General features: G+C 41.7%; 2 protein-coding genes across 2 annotated transcripts; both read right to left on the reverse strand.

Annotated features, from left to right (window-relative positions):
* Positions 1-4622: 4622 nt before the first annotated feature.
* Positions 4623-9364, reverse strand: LOC100696771 (pentraxin fusion protein). The gene is made up of 3 exons (XM_005448254.4): positions 9182-9364; positions 8986-9061; positions 4623-6026 (listed from the first exon to the last, which is right to left on the reverse strand). The coding sequence occupies exons 1-3, from the start codon at positions 9347-9349 to the stop codon at positions 5416-5418; spliced, it is 855 nt and encodes a 284-aa protein (XP_005448311.2). The 5' UTR covers positions 9350-9364; the 3' UTR covers positions 4623-5415.
* Positions 9365-10260: 896 nt separating this feature from the next.
* On the reverse strand, positions 10261-17304 carry stub1 (STIP1 homology and U-Box containing protein 1). The gene is made up of 8 exons (XM_003438456.5): positions 17138-17304; positions 16192-16407; positions 15822-16020; positions 14508-14673; positions 14326-14401; positions 14134-14190; positions 12981-13097; positions 10261-12186 (listed from the first exon to the last, which is right to left on the reverse strand). Exons 2-8 carry the CDS (start codon positions 16303-16305, stop codon positions 12061-12063), a joined length of 855 nt encoding a protein of 284 aa, XP_003438504.1. The 5' UTR covers positions 16306-16407; positions 17138-17304; the 3' UTR covers positions 10261-12060.
* Between the last annotated feature and the right edge of the window lie 721 nt (positions 17305-18025).

Raw genomic sequence — 18025 nt, forward strand, 5'->3', positions numbered from 1 at the left:
AAAAACATGCAGGGTAGAAGACTCTTCATAAAAGGCCCTCTAAGGCCAGATTAGGGGTGTCAAACATAAGGCTCGGGGGCCACAATCCGCCCGGTGATGATTCAAACTGTATAGGTTTTTGAACTTTTAACTGTATTTTTATAAGTTTTACATGGTTTCCTGTTGATAAAGACTGCTAACTTATTTCATCTTATTCATGTTGTTTCAGACTACACTTCCTCTGCACTGGTTTTTGATGAGTTTACGTGTGCGTGGTTGCAAAGTATGTGAGCATTTCCTGTGTGTCGATCATATCTTTAGCATCAGCTGCATTTATTGTGAAAACCAGAAAGAATCAGAAAAACAGATGATGTTTTTTTTCTTTCTTTCATCTATGAATCTGTTTCTCACCAAGTTTCGTACATTGTGCACATCAAGCTATTGGAAGTAACAAATAAAGCTTATTCAAATTACATCAGCTAAACAAATTAGAGTAACAAACAGAATATTTTTCTTAATGTAATTTTTTTTTGCCCAGGTTTATTATCTTGTTTTATAGTTGTGCAGCCTCAGCCTCATTACACAATTTTTTTTATTTATTTTTTTTAAATTAATTAAAAAAAAACTAATAATTTCTGCCTATGGCTGATGTGTGGTTGAGGCTCAGGAAGTTGTCGAGCACGTTGTCTACTAATAGTTTGGTGGTTTGAGCCCTGGCTGCTCAAGTCTCAGGCAAGATACTGAACCCCAAGTTTCTTCAAGGGCTTGGCTGTAGAAAAAAAGTGCTTGTGTGAATGAGACATGCTGTATTTGGCACTTTAAGTGGACGAGTATAAAAGCACTATATGAGAACTGTCCCATTTAACCAGATCCTGTGTGGTGGTGTGCTTCGCTCATGACTAGAAGAGAGGGAAAAAATATTTTCATAGCATAAAAAGAAGAACTGCAAATTAAATAAAACCTTAAAGTTGATTAAACTTGTTTATCCTGTTAAGCTGCTCACTGTGAAACCACAGAACATCCTCCAGTGACCTACCGACTCGTTACACTGGGGCACACGAACAACCCGTACCCTCTCTGCCTTTCACATCTACAAAGGCCCACACACACACACACACACACACACACACACACACACACATCTGGCCTGGGGGTAAATTAAGCCCTAACATTCCCACAGAGGCTAATCTCCATCCATTTAGACGGCTGTAATATTTAATCAGGAGGCCCTGGACCATCTCCCAGCACCACACGCTGTGGCATGGCTCATATGTTCACAGCAGAGGCCAGCCCAGAGGCGACGGAGGGGAATTCACAGCTAAAAGCCGCAACGCATTCAACCGCAGAGCCTCTCGCGCTCCTCTGATGCTGCTTTCCTTTGGGGTGGAGCAGACAGGAACAGTTAAATGTGTTGTGGTGGACGGATGCAGAGGAATGCTTTAAATGTCTGGCTGAATGTTGCTGGTTTGTTAAATATATTGATACAGTGGGGTATTTAGTGGCATTAAGAGCAGTAACATCCCCGTCACATGACTCATAACTGTGCTGCTCTCTTATGAATTTAATACAGGTAGTTAATGTGTTTTAAATATTAGACAAATTCTCACATTTCAGAAACTGAAACCAGTGAATATTTAGCTATTTTTCAATAAATCCAATAAAAGTTTTTTAAAAAAGGACAAAATTTAAGGGGAACTTCACTGAATTAAATCGGCTTCTAATAAAAGCATATTTCACCACCGGCTAATGTTCAAATACATAAGCTGTGGCTATGAGTGACCCTCCAAAGATTCCCAAATGTGTCACATAATACAGTTAACACAAAGGAACGCTGAGCCCAGAAGAAGAGCTGAGCCCAGAGGAGCAGCTGATCTGAGCCTCTTTCAGATCAAAACTGTGTATTTATTCAAACTATAATGAGCATGAATGTTCTTCTTTTTCTGCATTCGACAGTTAATTTTTGTTTATAGAAGAAAGACTTTAAAAAACCCTCCAGAATATATCACATACTCTATAATAGTCCCCATTAGTGTGTAAAACAGACTTTACATTTAAATTTAGTGCAATTTCCCTTTAATCCAAAAAGGTTTACCCCTAAATGTAACGCAGTGACACTGATACTTATGGCCTTTACAGGGGACCGACCCCTCTGAAACAGTGCCGGAACATATTATTTATTATAGGGCTATTGTCAGGTACGCCCCCACCCCTATTCACCCCCACCTCCACCTTAAACACAGCGACATAGGACACGAGGTGCACTCAGAGGTAGACAGTACGGTGTTAGGTGTCCCGCCTGGAGGTATCACAGCGGACACAGCCAACTGCTCTCACACACTCACTCCTGGAAAAGGTCAGGTCTCGCACCATCAGTGTGAAAATCCTGCAGTGGGAATCGAATACATCACTCCACCGCTGATCACACAGAAGACGCTCGGCTCAACTGAAGAGACGACCTCTGCTGTGGTTTTGTGTTTTTATAAACGTAACATCTGCGTCGCTAAATGCCGAGTGATAAAAGTGTCATGCGAGTGGCCGCTGTAACGCCTGCTCCCTGATTCAGACTGACTCTAATGGGAAGGCCTGGTGAATTTTTCATACAGCCCAGAGGGTGAGGACTTAGCGGCCATTCTGGCAGATTACAACCTCTAAGAGAGAGAGGGAGAAAGAACGACCTGACCGTCAGGTCACATCTTCAGCCCTCACATCAGGATTTTGGTCAGATTTGAAAATCATACGATTTTATAAAACCCGGCACATGCTTATTTGGTTTATTGTGGCCAAGTGCAGCTTTTTTTTTTTTTTTGCAGTTTTGTAAAGTTTGTAGTGACAGACGTCTTTGCAGAAGTGACAGTCTTCTCCGCCCTCTGCTAGACCTTCATATATGTCATATGCTTTTGTCAGTGAATGAATTCCCAAGCTGATGTTGAGAATCTGTAGATTTCATCTCATATTTTTGATTCATACGTCATGCATTAAATCTGTCAAACAAAGCGGGATAATTTTTTCTGCGCCTTATGAAAAGGAAGGGAAAAAAAGCAGGCTGAATAATGCCCAAGATCCTCAATTTAATGGGCTGAAATTTCTGCAAGAAAGCTCTAAAAAAATTACCCATCTGTTCAGTGCACACATGCCACGGCTCACTCGGATAGCTCGTAGCACTGTCTTGCGTATGCAAATATGTTTTGCCTGGAAATCTATTTGGAGTTGCTTGAAGGAAGCCAGAACGGCCCTCCTTCTGTCTCCCCCTCGCCAGCTCGCACGGGGCTCCCTCTTGCCGTCTATCTCCTCTCGCGTGGAAAACATCTTCACCAGCTCCGTGCGCACAAACATGCGCTCAGTGGCACCGCCTCGCCTCCGACAGCTTCCCCAGCACCGTGGGCCAATATGCAGATCTCGTGGGCCCGAGCTGGCAGCGCTGTCCGCAAGCGGGACGAGGGGCCCCTCAACTGTTTGTACAGTTGGATTATACATGCAATGCATGGGGACACAGGGAATAATTATCCTCTCTGTGGGGAGGCCACTGATTTTGTCCTCATGTCAAGTCCTCCTTTGCTGCAGAAATGCGAGGGTGTGGTCCCTACGTGTCATCTCATCTGCAAATACAAACAAATGTTCTGAATTTGGAGATAAATTAGGAGAAATGAACACTTACTAGCTAAAGACGTGTTTGTCTGTCTTTGTTAGGGGTCATATCACTGCCACTATGCAACCTCTTATAAGTTTTGAAACTGGAATTTCTATCAATATAAACTATATTGGTAGCAATTTATAAGTATCTATAAAAGAAGAAGTATCCCTCTTGGGTAGAGATGCAAAAAGAAGGAAAAATCTGGCTGTGTGTGTGTGTGTGTGTGTGTGTGTGTGTGTGTGTGTGTGTGTGTGCACGTACCAGAGGGCTAAGAAGCCAGGCATGGGCAGATGGTCCACAAAGGTGTTACCACACAGTGAGTGGGCACTGCGATTGATGCATTGCAACATCCAAGAAGGTGGAACATTTGGCTGCTGACCCGCAGTCAGAACTCATTGGCCCTGCCTTCTCCTTATTTAGCTGCTGCGAGAGAGCCGACGGCTGGTTTGGTCAGAATAAACACACACACACACACACACACACACACAAGAACGCAGCACTTTCCCACCCTCAAGGAAGCCTGCATGGGCTTGAGTGCTGGAAACTTCTCCGCCGTCTCTGCAAGGAGGTCACGGCGGTGGTGCAGGCAGGCAGGGCCAGCACGCGCTGGAACTCAGGGTTACTGTGTTACACTTGGATGGAGAAGATCTGACCCTGAGCTCATTCTGAGGCGTCTTTGTGAGTGAAGCAACTCCATACGACTCGATTTCTGCAAGTAACACTTAGGTTTGTTCGCCGTGCTGTAAATTTCCATTTAGCTGTGCTTCAGTGGTAAAAATGTCAACTTTAAACTCCATGTGAGAAGCTGTCACTTAAAGCTTAAAATTGAGATTTTACTCCTGGGGTACAGGAGAGTGGTAACACACTGATTTAAGAGGCACATATGTCATTTCTATAAAAATGTGATTTTTTTGCCCTTCCATCAGGAGCTGAACCATATCGTCATATATGAGCTGAGCAAAAACTCCTTAATTTGTGTGGAAAAAGAAGCAGACGATTATGAAGAGGAAGCTGCCAGAGTTCAAAGATGGAGCACTCTCTTTAATAACAAACATTATTAGTTATGCACACGGCACGCCTTTTATTTCAGACCCAAAAGCGCTCTTACATCAGCTGAAACATGGAAAATTCATGAGTGAGCGCGCTAACCAAAGGCAACGTAACGGCAAACACAGTGATTGCTATTTGTCTCTCGGTGCGCTTTAAATCATTTGGTCTCCTGCAGAAATAATACCTGCCTCTGCTCGCTGTTCCAGTATCTCCTCCACGGTTTTAACCACAACGTTACAAACTGACAAATGTGTTTTTCTTACAGCGTGTTTAATTCTGCAGATACATATCTTTATTTGTAAATAATTGTCTTAACTTGAAGTTGCATTGCAGCTTTGAGTTTCAATTCTATATTATTAATGGCTGCTTGAAGCATTATGGTGTAAGGCGTTGTCTTAGTCATTTGGCACTACTCTTTGAAATATGCAAACGAAGCTAAGATTGACACATTTAAATAAATCTGGATTTTCATAATTTAAAAAATGATGATATATAGCTGATGCTTAATTTTAGACAGCCTGCTGTAATGGTGTGAACTGGCATAGAGTGCCCCCTTATGGACATATCTGGCAACATCAACTCTTGAGTTTGAGATTTACCTTGTTTCTAATGTAATGTTAATGTGAAGAACTTCACCTCAGAACAGTTAAAGGGTCACAAAATAAAACACTAAATCTAAGAAGGAAAAGAAGACACGCAAGTCCCACACCGACCTCCAAAGCCTCATCCATCTCTGCTCTGGACTTCAAATTGAGTCAGTCATCATCCACCACCATCACATTCCCGGTCACCTCGTACTCCATGGTGGCCCAGTCGAAGATATTCCCTTTGGGGACTTTGTGTCCGTAGTGCCAGCCCTGGATCATGCTCCTGGAGAGCACATAGTCCCACATATTCAGATCCGTCATTTCCCCCACAAAGCTCTGCGTGGCCTCCAAGCCTCCCAGGTGTTTGTCTGGATCTTGCCCCAGGAGGACGGTGCCCTTTGGACGGATGGTGTGGCCGGGTTTGTAGACCTGGTAGGTGCTACGCTTCCCGTCCACCCAAAAGGCAGCTAGGCCGGTGCGCGACTCCCAGGTGAGGCAGAGGCTGGTGCGGAAGGTGGTGAGTGGGGGCAGGTGAAAGAAGACGCCGTCGCCGCTCAGGTAAAAGGAGATGCGGCCGTCCTTCTCGCGCCACACGTTGAGTTCATCGTAGTCGGCTGTGCGGTAGGCGAACAGGATGATCTGTCGCTCCTCCGGCAGCTCGGTGGCCACACGCATGCAGAGGGTGAATGCCTTCAGCCCCATCTCCTTCTGCGGGATCAAGGCCACGTAGCTGAAGTCCGTCTCATAGGGGAAGACCAGGACTTTGTCGCTCAGACCCACTGCGGTTAACAAAACGATAAATCTGTGAGTTTATGACCAGAGATGGGCAGTAACGCGTTACTTGTAACGCGTTACTGTAATCTGATTACTTTTTTCAAGTAACGAGTAATGTAAGGGATTACTATTGCAAAAACGGTAATTAGATTACCGTTACTTTCACGTAGGAACGCTGCGTTACTGCGTTACTAAAACCGTGATTTTTTGCGAGAACGTCTCATGACAGTGACGTAAGCGAGTGCGACGTTCGTGACAACAGCTGTCTGCAGATCATAATATATCGAGTGCGGGACAGAGTGTAGCATGCAGCGTTTAAAGCGTGGAAGTACTGACCTTATTTTGAGTTTGATTCCATAAAAAGTGACAAAAACATTAGTGTCCGTTGTGCGTGGGAAGAAAACTTCTTTTTACAGCGAAAAAAACCCTAAACTTCCAAGCAAGCACCGAGTGTACTACGACGTAATGTGAAATTCACAGAGAAACTCGCGGATTCTTCCACTGACCGCTGCAGCACACCTGCACCAGGGTAAACCTCCGCCTACCCCAGTCCTGCTTTACAGGTGAAAATAGAGCAACAGGACCGCTAGTCTTTGATTTTATTTATTTTCTGCTGTGTTTTACTTGCATCTATTTGAAAGAGTGAGTGTAAACATAAAAAAAATTTTATTTTATGTGCTGGAATGTGCAGAAAATAGGTTTAAATGTTAAACAAATTTCTTCCAGTCAGAGAATGTTGCATATAATTTAATTTTTGCTTGATGCATAAAGTTAAAAGATTAAAACTAATAAAACAAGTTTTAAAAAGAGACTTTTCCATTTGATTACATTTTGTATGATGAATTATGCAGAAAAAGTAGAATTGGGCTGAAAGATCTATCGCTTTATTACCTGTTCAGGTCGTAAATCGTGTTTTTAAAAAGTAACTAAGTAACTAAGTAACTAAGTAATTGATTACTTTTGAAAATAAGTAATCAGTAAAGTAACGGGATTACTTTTTGGGGGAAGTAATCAGTAATTAGTAACTGATTACTTTTTTCAAGTAACTTGACCAACACTGTTTATGACATACAGGTACGATTATGCAAAGCTTTTCTAATTATTCGAATGAAGGTGAGATAATAAAAGTAATTTTTTAAAGCTGTTTTTAATCTATTGCTGTTTTTAAATTGCCTATCAGTACACAAGGCTACCAGATTCTCAAGCTTTAAAACAACGGCAGCTTAGTTCAAATAAATGCAATATATACACTCATCGGCCACTTCATTAGGTTCACCTGTTACCTGCTACTTAATGCAAATACATCAGCCAACCACAAAGTTGCAACTCATTTCATTTAGGCATGTGCACATGGTCATGGTGAAGTTCAAACTGAGCATCGGAAAGGATAAGAAAGGTGACTTTGAATGTGTTTGTTGGTCTGAGTATTTCACAAAGTGCTGATCTGCTGGGATTTTCCCACAAAACCATCTCCAGGGTTTACAGAGAGTGGTCTGATTTTATACCCGAGAGTGAGAGAGAGAGAGAATATGCAGCAAACGGCGATTCTCTGGGTGACAATGCCTTGTTGTTGTCAGGGATCAGATGAGAATGTCCAAACAGCGTAGAGCTGATAAGAAGGCAGCAGAGAGTCAAATAACCACTTGTCATAACTAAGGTATGCAGAAGAGCATGTTAATGACCAACAAGTTGAATCTTAAAGCAGAGGGCATATTTTCTTGGCACATTTTGGGCCTCTTAGTATCGACTGAGCATCATTTAAACACCACAGCCTACCTAAGTATTGTTCCTGACTAAATCCATCCCTTTATGTCCACAGTGTACGAATCTTCTCATGGCTGCTTCCAGCAAGATGACGCTCTATGTCACAAAGGGCAAATCATCTGCAACTGGTTTTTTGAACATGACCGCAAGTTCACTAAATACAGTCAGATCTCAATCCAAAAGTGTGCCTTTGGGATGTGGTGGAACTGAAGATTAGCATCATGGATCTGCAGCAGGATGCTGTCATGTCAGTAAGGACCAAAACGTTTTCAGCTTAAGGCAGTAAGGGTGAAAGTGGGTCCAACCTGGAACTAACAGGATGTACCTAATAAAGTGGTAAGTGAGTTCATCAAAAAACATTTTTTTAAATCTGGACTAAATGACATCGGCGTAACTTTGTGCTGAACATTGGGAGGGTCAAGATCTCTGAATAAATAAATAAATCTGGGTAAATTCCCAGATGATTAAACATGCAACTATTTTGCTGGTAATAACTGAAATGAGTAAAGAAAATCAACAGCCTATTCATGCAAGATAATTCATAATTTTATTGGGGGGTCATACCCCCCCTAACCCCCCTGGAAATTACGCCCCTGCTAAATGAGCAATAGTTTTAAAAAGATAGCAGACGTCCCAGATTCAAACAAATTTGATCATTAAAGGCGGAAAACGACTGAAACAAAATGTTCTGCTGTTGGAGATGGAAAAACTCTGAATTTAAAGACTTTATACCCAAGAACATCACCTCACTTTAATTTTACCCCAGAAAGCGCAGACATTAATCTAAACATGCAACGTGAAACGAGATGTGCCTGTGGACATCTGGCAGTCAGTTGTATGGAAAGACAAAACCAGTGTGTGACTGTCTGGACTCACAGCATTTCTGGGCCTGCACACCAAAGCTCAGTCATCACTAAGCTTTCAGTAATCCCCAGCAAATCATTAATGCTCGGCGGTGTTCTTATTCCTTGAGTCTGAACTATAAGAAACGAGCTGGGAGTATTGGAAGCTTATGAGAAACTACCAAAAACATTTATTTATTTATTTTATTCAAAACTGACTTAAGGAGTTTGTACATGGAAAATTTAGGTATGATCAAAAGGAATAAATAGCTTGATCAATCTCTAGCAATGGGTTTTGTTCACAAACTCTGGTGAAATGACATTTTTTGCCTATAAAACATAGTTTTTAAATCCATACCTTGTGTGGATGAGGAGAAAGTCACAAGCAATAAAACACCCAGCAGAGCCTCACCAAACTTCACAGCATTGATGCTCTGCAACACACAAACAAGCATCTGACAGCAGCTCCAGACTGATATCAATTACTGAACTATCAAGTTATATAAAAAAAGATAAGCGTGTGCAAAATTACAGCGAAAAACTGCTTTTCTTACCATTTTAATGCTGTGTTGTTGTTGTTCTCTGCTGCCAACTCTTTCCCACTCAACAGTGACCCGTGCCTGGTCCTCTTCCCTCCTTGCACAGGCCCTGACGTCAGCTCTTTCAATGATGCTCTGACAATAGGCCTGGTGTGTGAGGGGTGGGTGACACCGTCTGTACATGTGACTGAGCCACGCTCACATCGTTTCATCTACTTCTGTCTGCATCACCATCAACCAGCATGGAGTGTTTACATCAGAGCCTCTAGCATGAATGCATGAAAATTACAGCAACTCTTGCATTAGGCAAACCTTAAAGGTTTTCAGCTGGCGGTCCATTAGTTGTTACACGGGCTTTAGACTGTGCAAATGTTTGGGGTTTTTTGTTGATTTTTTCATAACCTAACAACTTGTAACTCCTTCCTTCCTTCATTCCTTTCTTCCCTCACCAGGTCGGGGTTGCAGTTGGGCACACCCTGGACAGGTTGCCAGTGTATTGCAACACTGCAATTTAGTTTCTTCCAGGATGCACCCCACCTCTCCTCTTATGACGGCTGGAAAAGGTTTCCCTTTGACTGGAAGAAAACAGATGGATAAACAGGTTTTTCAAGAACTGTGACAGAGCAGTGGATGTTAGTTACTGCCCCTCAGCCTCCTGGCAGTACACTCTTTGGGTGGCAAAAACACGCTGGAAGTACAAGTCAGCAGCACATAATTAGCAGGTCTAGACAGATGTTAATGCGTATGACACTTTGTCCCTTTACGCACCATAAAATCCACAAGTACATCGCTAAGTAGACTCGACTTAAAAATGGCACAAAAAAAAGTTTTCAGTAGCAGAAACAAGTTTCCAAAAGTAACCAACAAAGTACTTTAAATAAATACTTTACCCATGTGACCTGGACCAAGATAAGCTGTAGAAAAATGGATGAATTATCAGCCTCAGCTTTAAAACTATGAAGGTTTTAATGCAGATTTCACAATTCAAAAATAGGGAAATTGCGCAATGCAGCAGGAAGAAAATCTAAACATCTTTCATTCTCATATAAAAAAAAAAATCCAAAAAAACACCATCGAATCAAACTACAGCCCGATTCACCAAATCAGCATTTATTGCAGGATTAAAATCATCTGTAAAGCTGGAATTTTGTGTGGTGGTCTTTAATGAATTTTTGTTTGTTTAAATAAACAGAAACACCAGAACAAACGACCTCGTAGTTCACGGTTTAATGGGGACAAACAAAAACTGAATCAGGTGTTTATGTTATCAACATATCTACATTTAATACAGTTTCTCAAGCTCTAGGAGTTCAAGAAAAAAAAAAAAAAAAAAAAACATGACAAAAAAGAATATTTTTTCAAGAAATAAAACCTGAAATACATCAGCAAATTATGTACACCGCCTGCACCCCAATACAATCCAATAACAGGCCTAATTCAACACAGACACATTCAGCTGAAAAAGCCTGTAAACTAACAGCACTCGACTAAAATTGCGGTTTGCAGAGAGAGACTGAGGTACAGATGAGATACGGTTTTGTAACTCTTCCAGCATTTCTGTGAAACGGGTCGGGGGGCCACGATGCTAGGGAACTTTAACTTCTTTAAACTTTAAAGTTAGGTTCACACAGGCGATTGGTTTCTGCAAGCTTCTGCAGCCGATTTCTTGGAAACTGTGAGGAGAATGTGCATAAAAATCAACAGCGAGAAGGTGGAAAAACAAAAAACCCCAGAAACACAGCTTATCTTTGTAGTTTGATACAAAGGAGAAGAAAATTCACTTCATGCTTGATGCGAGCGTCCACTGTCATACCAGGTAAACAGCACGAGACACAGACAGCACGGACCGGTCCTCAAAGCAGCTGATGTTATCGGTCCAATTCAAACATTTAAAGGTTTTAAATTATTATCCAGCAAAAAGAACACATTATTTATTGGGTTTTTTTGTAATACAGCAATTTGTTTTCTGCTTCCAGTTTAAAGGCCTTTCAGTTCAAGGCTCGTCATGAAAACCTTAACATTGTCCTGATACTTAAAAAAAGCATCTTGAATTACTGAAGGTCAAGTCCAAACCTAAGGAATATATAATGAATACATTCAGTTCACCTCAATTGTCTGTAATGGGGTGTGATTGATATGTGAATAAAACTAAACAAACTACTAAAAACTTACACTGTGGTGAGGTGGCCGTATGAGAAAGGGACTCGTTTCCCTTTCCGATTATCGATTATTTAAAACTTGCATACAAACAACCCTCGTTCGCGACAGGTTTTTGGCATTTTAGTTACCACTTCGATAAATGTACATTAAGAAGTGGACGAATGCTAAATTACTTAATGAAAAAAGATGACTAGAAAATACTAGAGTAAACGTCAAATAAAAAGCCAATGTTTTCATCAATTCTGCCACCAAAAGTGTGGATTTTTTTTTTTCTTCTTCTTGTTTTAAAATAATTGATGGTTTGTGTGAAACACTGGAGTGCAATGGTGATGCTTTCCGACGACTGTGGCACTCAGAGAAAGAGAGAAGAAGAGGGAGGACCTGAGAGAGAGGCCCATATTTGAGTAGAGACAGTAGTCGGGCTTGAAAAGACCAGAAACATCATGACAGAGAGGAAGTCAGAGAGAAAGACTAGAAGGAGCAGAATGAAAGGGGGTTTTAAAGGGAGCGGCAGGCCATGGATGCCTCAGATGGTGAGGATAAGGGAGGAGAAGATGGGAGGGAGAGGAGGCAGACCAAGATACGTGGCTCCCGTTTGGTAGTCCTTAGTGTGGCTTTTCCTGCTTGTGTAAAGCACATATCCAGGCAAGGGGTGATCTGTTCTCTATAGTCTTGTGTTATCCAGGCTTTGTGTTTGGGTTTTGGGGCATGAAGGAGCAATGGGAGCTCTCTCCTCAGTAGTCCTCCACCCAGCCGTTCTCCTGGATAAAGGCATCTATCACTTCCTTCATAGCCAGGTTGGGGATCAGCTGATCCTGGGTCAGGGGACTCCTGGTCACTGGGTCAAAATGACCAACTCGCTGCACAGGGAACACGTTAAGACACAGTGTTAGCATCAGTGGATGATTTTATGAAAATAAGAAAAAAAGAAGCACACCTGCGCTATGAAATGTTACTCTGGCAGAATGAAACCGTACTGCTGGACATTACAGGTCCTCCTTTACCCTTATTTTAATTATACATTAATTATAAATGTGCAGCATACATTGAAATGCAGGACAGAAGGCAAAAGAGAGTTGAACAATTCTAGGGAGCTCGAACTTCAATATTTGGCATGACCATCTTTATTTTTCAGCACAGTCTTAACACAGTCTCAACTTTTGTCATTTCTTTAAGTAGTCGTCAGGACGCACTGATGACAGTCAGGACGCACTGATGACAATCTGAACCAGAAACATTTGGAAATTTGGATTCATTCACCTTGTTGGTGCAAAATATCCTTGGCATTTTTCATAGATTCAACCACAGGAATTGCAACAAATGATGTGTTTATGAGACACGCTGCTAGTGAAAACGAGCCTAAAGATACAATTTAAATAGTGTTTTTGCTCAGTTGTCTGTTATGTGTAGATACAGCACTGGTTCAACCTTTGAGTTAGGTGCTTTTTTATGCTTTAAGTTGCTTAAACAAAACAAAACAAAAGCATTTATCTGAATACTGAGTGAAGAAGCAACAGGTGTCCACAGAAAAATGTTGAAAGAGCTTCAGGAAGCCTAAAGAACTATTGCTTAAGACCGCTTAAAAAAACAAAAACAAAGCCAAGAAGCGGGGCTCAAGACTTTTGCACAGCACTGTAAGTAACAATCATTTCACCTGTAGGTGCTCTTCAATGTCCTTGCGATCATAGGTGATCCCACTGGGTGTGATGCAGGGCTCCCTCATCAGCTCAAAGCTGATCTTCCCACAAAGATAATCAGGAATCTCTCGCTTCTGACGGGAACAAACAAAATACAAAGAAGTGTCACTCTGACCTAATACTGAGAGATCCTGTTCATGGCTCGATCCCCTAAAATCAGGGGTGTCAAACACAAGGCCCGGGGGCCAGAATTGGCCCGGCAAAGACTCTGAGCCGGCCCACTGGATGGCATCAGAAAATGTAAATATTGGACTTTTAACTGTTTTATAGCATTTCCTACTGAAAAAGACCTTCCACATGGCCATTCATATTACACTAAAGTAACTTGGTAATAAATAAACAATTAGATTAGAAAAAAAGTTCCTTTTTTTTCCACTTTCTACAATAGAAATTTCTGGGATTTTTTTTTTTGTAATTTTCAGTTTAACTTCTTAGACTGATGGAAAGGGAGTTCGTATTGGTTGGGCCCACTTAATATGAAAGTGGGTTTATGTGATCCACGGTGTAAACTCTCATAGAACCTAGAGTCATAGCTTAAAACTGTTAATTTTTTCTTGCTATAAAATGGTAACAAATTATAGCCACACTAATCTGTTTTCCTTTCTCACCCTTTTCAGCTTTTTTCTATACCAATTATATATTAAAGACTGACGACAGAAGCGCCACAAACCCGAAGTTACTGACGTTGAAACTCTTTTTTGAATCAACTTTTATCTAAGCAGAACACCTTCTGAGCCAGACAGGAGAGAAACACTCTGCTGGCAGACGCGACGGTGTCATTTCAATTACATGACAATTGCCACAGCCGAGTCAACAACTATCTATAGCGAGAGCCTTGGCACACAAGCAGTGACCGTTACCATAGGAACAGCAGCAGTGGAAAATAAAAAGTAGCTGTTTATCTGAAGTCTAAGTGGATTTTTAAAGAGATCACAAGCCTTATGTTAGCATGTAGCCTGACTGCAGAAAGAAACAAATGTGTGTGTATTTACAGTGTGATGTAGGTATGTGTGTACTGTTAGCATCTGCCTGTGTTAGCCCCACTGCAGGCTAATCATGGATTTGTCAGCGTTGCACGAGTACGAAGCATTAGTTAAAAATCGTACTCACTTTTCTTTTCTCGTCCACTTGAGAGAAGAGCTCATCCATATCCATTAGATACTTGTCCTTTCCACGTCAGGGTTTCAGAACAACCGGACATATGAATGAATATTCAATTTCATTTTAAAAAACACACCAGTTTAATATTTGTTCATTAGGGTGACACTAATTACAAAGAGTAAACAAAATGTAAAAACATACATGTTTTGAGGAGATCTTGGCAGCGTCGCCTCCATTTTGATTGTCATCTTGTTTTTCTTTGTATTCTTCTAGTTCTCTGCAAAAATATGGAGCTAATTTAAATTTATCCATGCAAGACAAAATGACACCTACATGCCAAATTATCAAAATAAACATTAAAAAGTGGTGCTGCAAAGCCTCACCTTTCCTTCTCAGCCAGTATAAGTTTGGTCAGATAGGCGTGTAACTCGTTCTCCTGGTTGATGCGCTTCTCCTCAATACTGTTCCAGCGTTTTTTCTTGGCAATGCGCAAAGCACTGGGGATGTCATCTCCGAAATTCAGCCTTTGTTCTTTTGCCAGGTTATAAGCTGTAAAAGAAAAACACCGCTACAGCAACATGGCTTTACAGTTAAAACGCTGCCTTCAAAATATCCGCACAAGGTAGGTTCAAAGATGTTAGGAGTGCGACAGTTCTGAATCCACAATACAAACATCCAGCAGTGTTCCCACTAACCCTCTGATTTGCAGCTCTTATTACTTTACTAATCAGCGTACTGATGTTATAGACAGGCAAGATGTATCATGTTATTGTAAAGAGCATGTATGTAAATACATATGGGAAATAGCACTGGCAATATTCATGTGTGATAATAATGTAATTAGCCATGTGTAACCATTAATGCATGCCAGTTTGCTAAAAGCTGATATTTAAAAAAAAAAAAAGTTCCTCCAAAGAACAAACCGAGTTTCTCTTTTGTTCATGATTAAACTGTAGCCACCTAAGATTCACTATCAGTGTTTGCATTAACAGTGACTAACCATGACCTGCACATAACTTCTCTCACATATTTTGTGTACTATTCTTCTTAATCGATCAGCTGCAGCCCAGAACAAAGCCATGGGCTGACTTTAAAGTCAGCAGCTGCACAAAGCACTGCGATAAAGCGCTCAGGGAGTCTGCAGGGAGTTCGACCTGCAGAAATATCTGCAAGCCAAACTTGCCAAAGATACAGGCTCTGCATGCAGGGAGGAACATCCCAAAACAAGTTTGCTAAGCTGGTGAAAGGCTCTCCTATACTATGAGTTATTCATTAAGTTGTGGAATTACTCTGGTCTATTTTCACGACCGAGTAATAGGCGGGCTTCCAGTTTTTTATAAACTAAGCAAAACTAGTAGTCACAAATCATGGTTAGAGTTAGATTTGCGTTTAAGTGCTCACTGAATTACTTTCTGTAACTGCACATTCATACATCATTTTATATAGTGAAGCTTCATCCAAGAGAAGCAACCATAACACTGAGTGGAGACAAAATTCCAGCTTTTTTTCCTTCTAACATATCATTACACTGACAACAGCTCATGCAAACATATGCTGTGCCTCAGAGAAGTGTTCCCAACCCTCTGAGGCCTCACTGATCTTCACAAATTAACTTTCACATGAATGAGGAACTGCACGAGTAAATTTGTGCAATGCACCAGCAGCATTTTCACCATCATTCTGGAGTTTTTTCTGACCTTTCTGTAGGTTCCCGATGGCCTCATCGTAGTTCTCCAGCTCCAGGTGACACTGACCCAAGAAGAAGTGTGCCTTAACTGATTGACTGTCCAGCTCCAGCGCGTGCTTACAATCTGCCAGGGCTTTGTCATGCTGCTGCAGCTTCACATAGCAGAGAGCTCGGTTGGTGTAGTATACTGCCACTGATGGATTACGGTTCTGTAGAGAATCAGCGGACAATAAACGTGCATTGTAACCTCAGGGCAGTGTAACCTCATTTTTCATCCAGAGGGAATCTGCATCCACTTCGTTTCACTTAACTCAACTTTAATAAAAAATTAAAAATTAAAAAAAGACCTCACTGCAGCATTTGTGTCAGAAATTACTCACAATAGCTTTACTGTAACACGTAGCAGCCTCCTGGTACTTGCGGCAGAGGAACAGCCGGTTTCCCTGCTCCTTCAGCTCCTGCGCGGTGGAACTCTTCTCCGGGCTGCCGGCCATCTTCTCCACCGGCTCCGCGGGGCCCGCCTCGCCCTGCTTCCCTATCCTGTTCCCCGTCTCTTCGGCTGGCTAAACGACAGGTTTAAGAACGCCCCGTCCGTCCTGGGGTCACACACACACAGCAACAACACAGAGACAGTTTCAGTGAACATTCACTGCAATGCACCTGCAATGCGCGTCTTGAGCGAATTAGGTGCAGTGGGTTGATGCCACCCAAAAGGCATCCGTTTAATTTGCTGACTGCGCTCACAGCTGAAAACTACAGCGAGGTGGCTGCACCGCCGGCGAGTTAACTATTCATGTGACGGACATCAGAGGCGAGTCAATGAGCAGCACAGCTGGCTATCACCAAACATCGCACAGCCGCGGTCCTTAGCACTGCATTTAAGCGCAGTGTTACGCTGAAAGCTGTAGACGAACGGTATTAATAAACTATATCGCTATTGTTTTGCTCACTAAAAACTGAAATACAGCCGTTACACAAGCACACACACGGACAATGCTGCTAACTCTGGTTACCAGCAGACAAGAGATCGCTGCTATGCTAGCTTGGCTAAGCTAGCTCAGTAAGCGATGTTGTCGCTTAATGCCGGGTGGCTGGCTAGTTTGAAGACAGTAAAGCTCACTCACTCGATATAACCCGCAGCTAGTTAGTAGGTTAGTTCTGTAACACTCGTGGGACTGAAAGAGTCGCCTCGGAATTTGTTAACCACAGAAAAGAAAAACCAGCTAACGCTACGTTAGCTTATTTTCCACACAGCTCACTGAGGTTTAGTTTAGCTTTTGTCCCGTATAGGGTTTGTTTCGCGGTTTTACGGTTTTCAGCTCTTACTTTTCAGCAGGAATCCCACATCCAAGAGAAACCAGTTTTATTTAACTCAATATCAAATGTTTAATCGATTAATTTTTCCCCCATACGAGCTGTCATGACAGGTTGTTGTTATGCTGACGTCAAGCGCTTTGACGCGAACTCGACGGAAGCCGGGAGTATGACCAGTCCAGCTTCACGTCTATACAGCGCACACCCTAAAGTTCACCCAGTTCACACCAGATCAATATGAACTTCCGATTAAATAGACAATTAAATATGACCATCTAACTGTATAAACAGTTTCTATCAGCATAGTTACGAGTTGCACACATGCAATCGGTCTTCTAAGGTGCGCATTCTTCTTCTTCTTTCGCTTGCTTCCTTTAGGCTCCGAATGGAAATCTGAGCATCTTCAGCTCCTCGTGTGCTATTCTAGTTCCTATTGTTGGTTCCTGTCTCTTTCACTTCTTAACTAGCCCACTTAAGAGGAGACACGCTTAATTTTAACAATCTACATTCATTTGAATACATTTCCTTTAAAAAAAAAATCATATCTGAAAATTAATTATCAAAATTTACAGTTAACAAAAAGGGACCAAACCTTTGAACATCTCAAAATTGCATCTGTGATGATATGAAAGAGGTAATATATCCACCTATTCTGTCTCCAGCGTGCTCTTAAATGACTGCTACATCCTTCTGAACTTCCACTGTGGGAAAAATAAAGAAAGCTAATAACTGAGAAGAGAAGAATGACTGCTTTTGCACAGAGCAAATTAAAGATTAAAAAGTAGAAATTTCACACTGATTGTCTTGGATGACTTATATTAACTCGTAAAGTTCATACATAAAAATCAACGCTGTCACAGTGATGAGGTCACAAGTTCTTTTCCAGAAAACAAAACCATT

This window comes from Oreochromis niloticus, linkage group LG8, assembly GCF_001858045.2.
Source record: "Oreochromis niloticus isolate F11D_XX linkage group LG8, O_niloticus_UMD_NMBU, whole genome shotgun sequence".
Classification (NCBI taxonomy): Eukaryota; Metazoa; Chordata; class Actinopteri; order Cichliformes; family Cichlidae; genus Oreochromis; species Oreochromis niloticus.

Excerpts from the sequence above, each read along its gene's own strand:
- LOC100696771 (XM_005448254.4), bottom strand. The coding sequence starts at position 9,349 with ATGTACAGACGGTGTCACCCACCCCTCACACACCAGGCCTATTGTCAG. Across the intron at positions 9,062-9,181 it reads AACAACACAGCATTAAAATG|AGCATCAATGCTGTGAAGTT; the intron begins GTAAGAAAAGCA and ends TGTGTGTTGCAG. Across the intron at positions 6,027-8,985 it reads TTTCTCCTCATCCACACAAG|TGGGTCTGAGCGACAAAGTC; the intron begins GTATGGATTTAA and ends TGTTAACCGCAG.
- stub1 (XM_003438456.5), bottom strand. The coding sequence starts at position 16,305 with ATGGCCGGCAGCCCGGAGAAGAGTTCCACCGCGCAGGAGCTGAAGGAG. Across the intron at positions 14,191-14,325 it reads CCAAGATCTCCTCAAAACAT|GACAAGTATCTAATGGATAT; the intron begins GTATGTTTTTAC and ends TGACGTGGAAAG. Across the intron at positions 13,098-14,133 it reads AAGTGGACGAGAAAAGAAAA|AAGCGAGAGATTCCTGATTA; the intron begins GTGAGTACGATT and ends TGTTCCCGTCAG.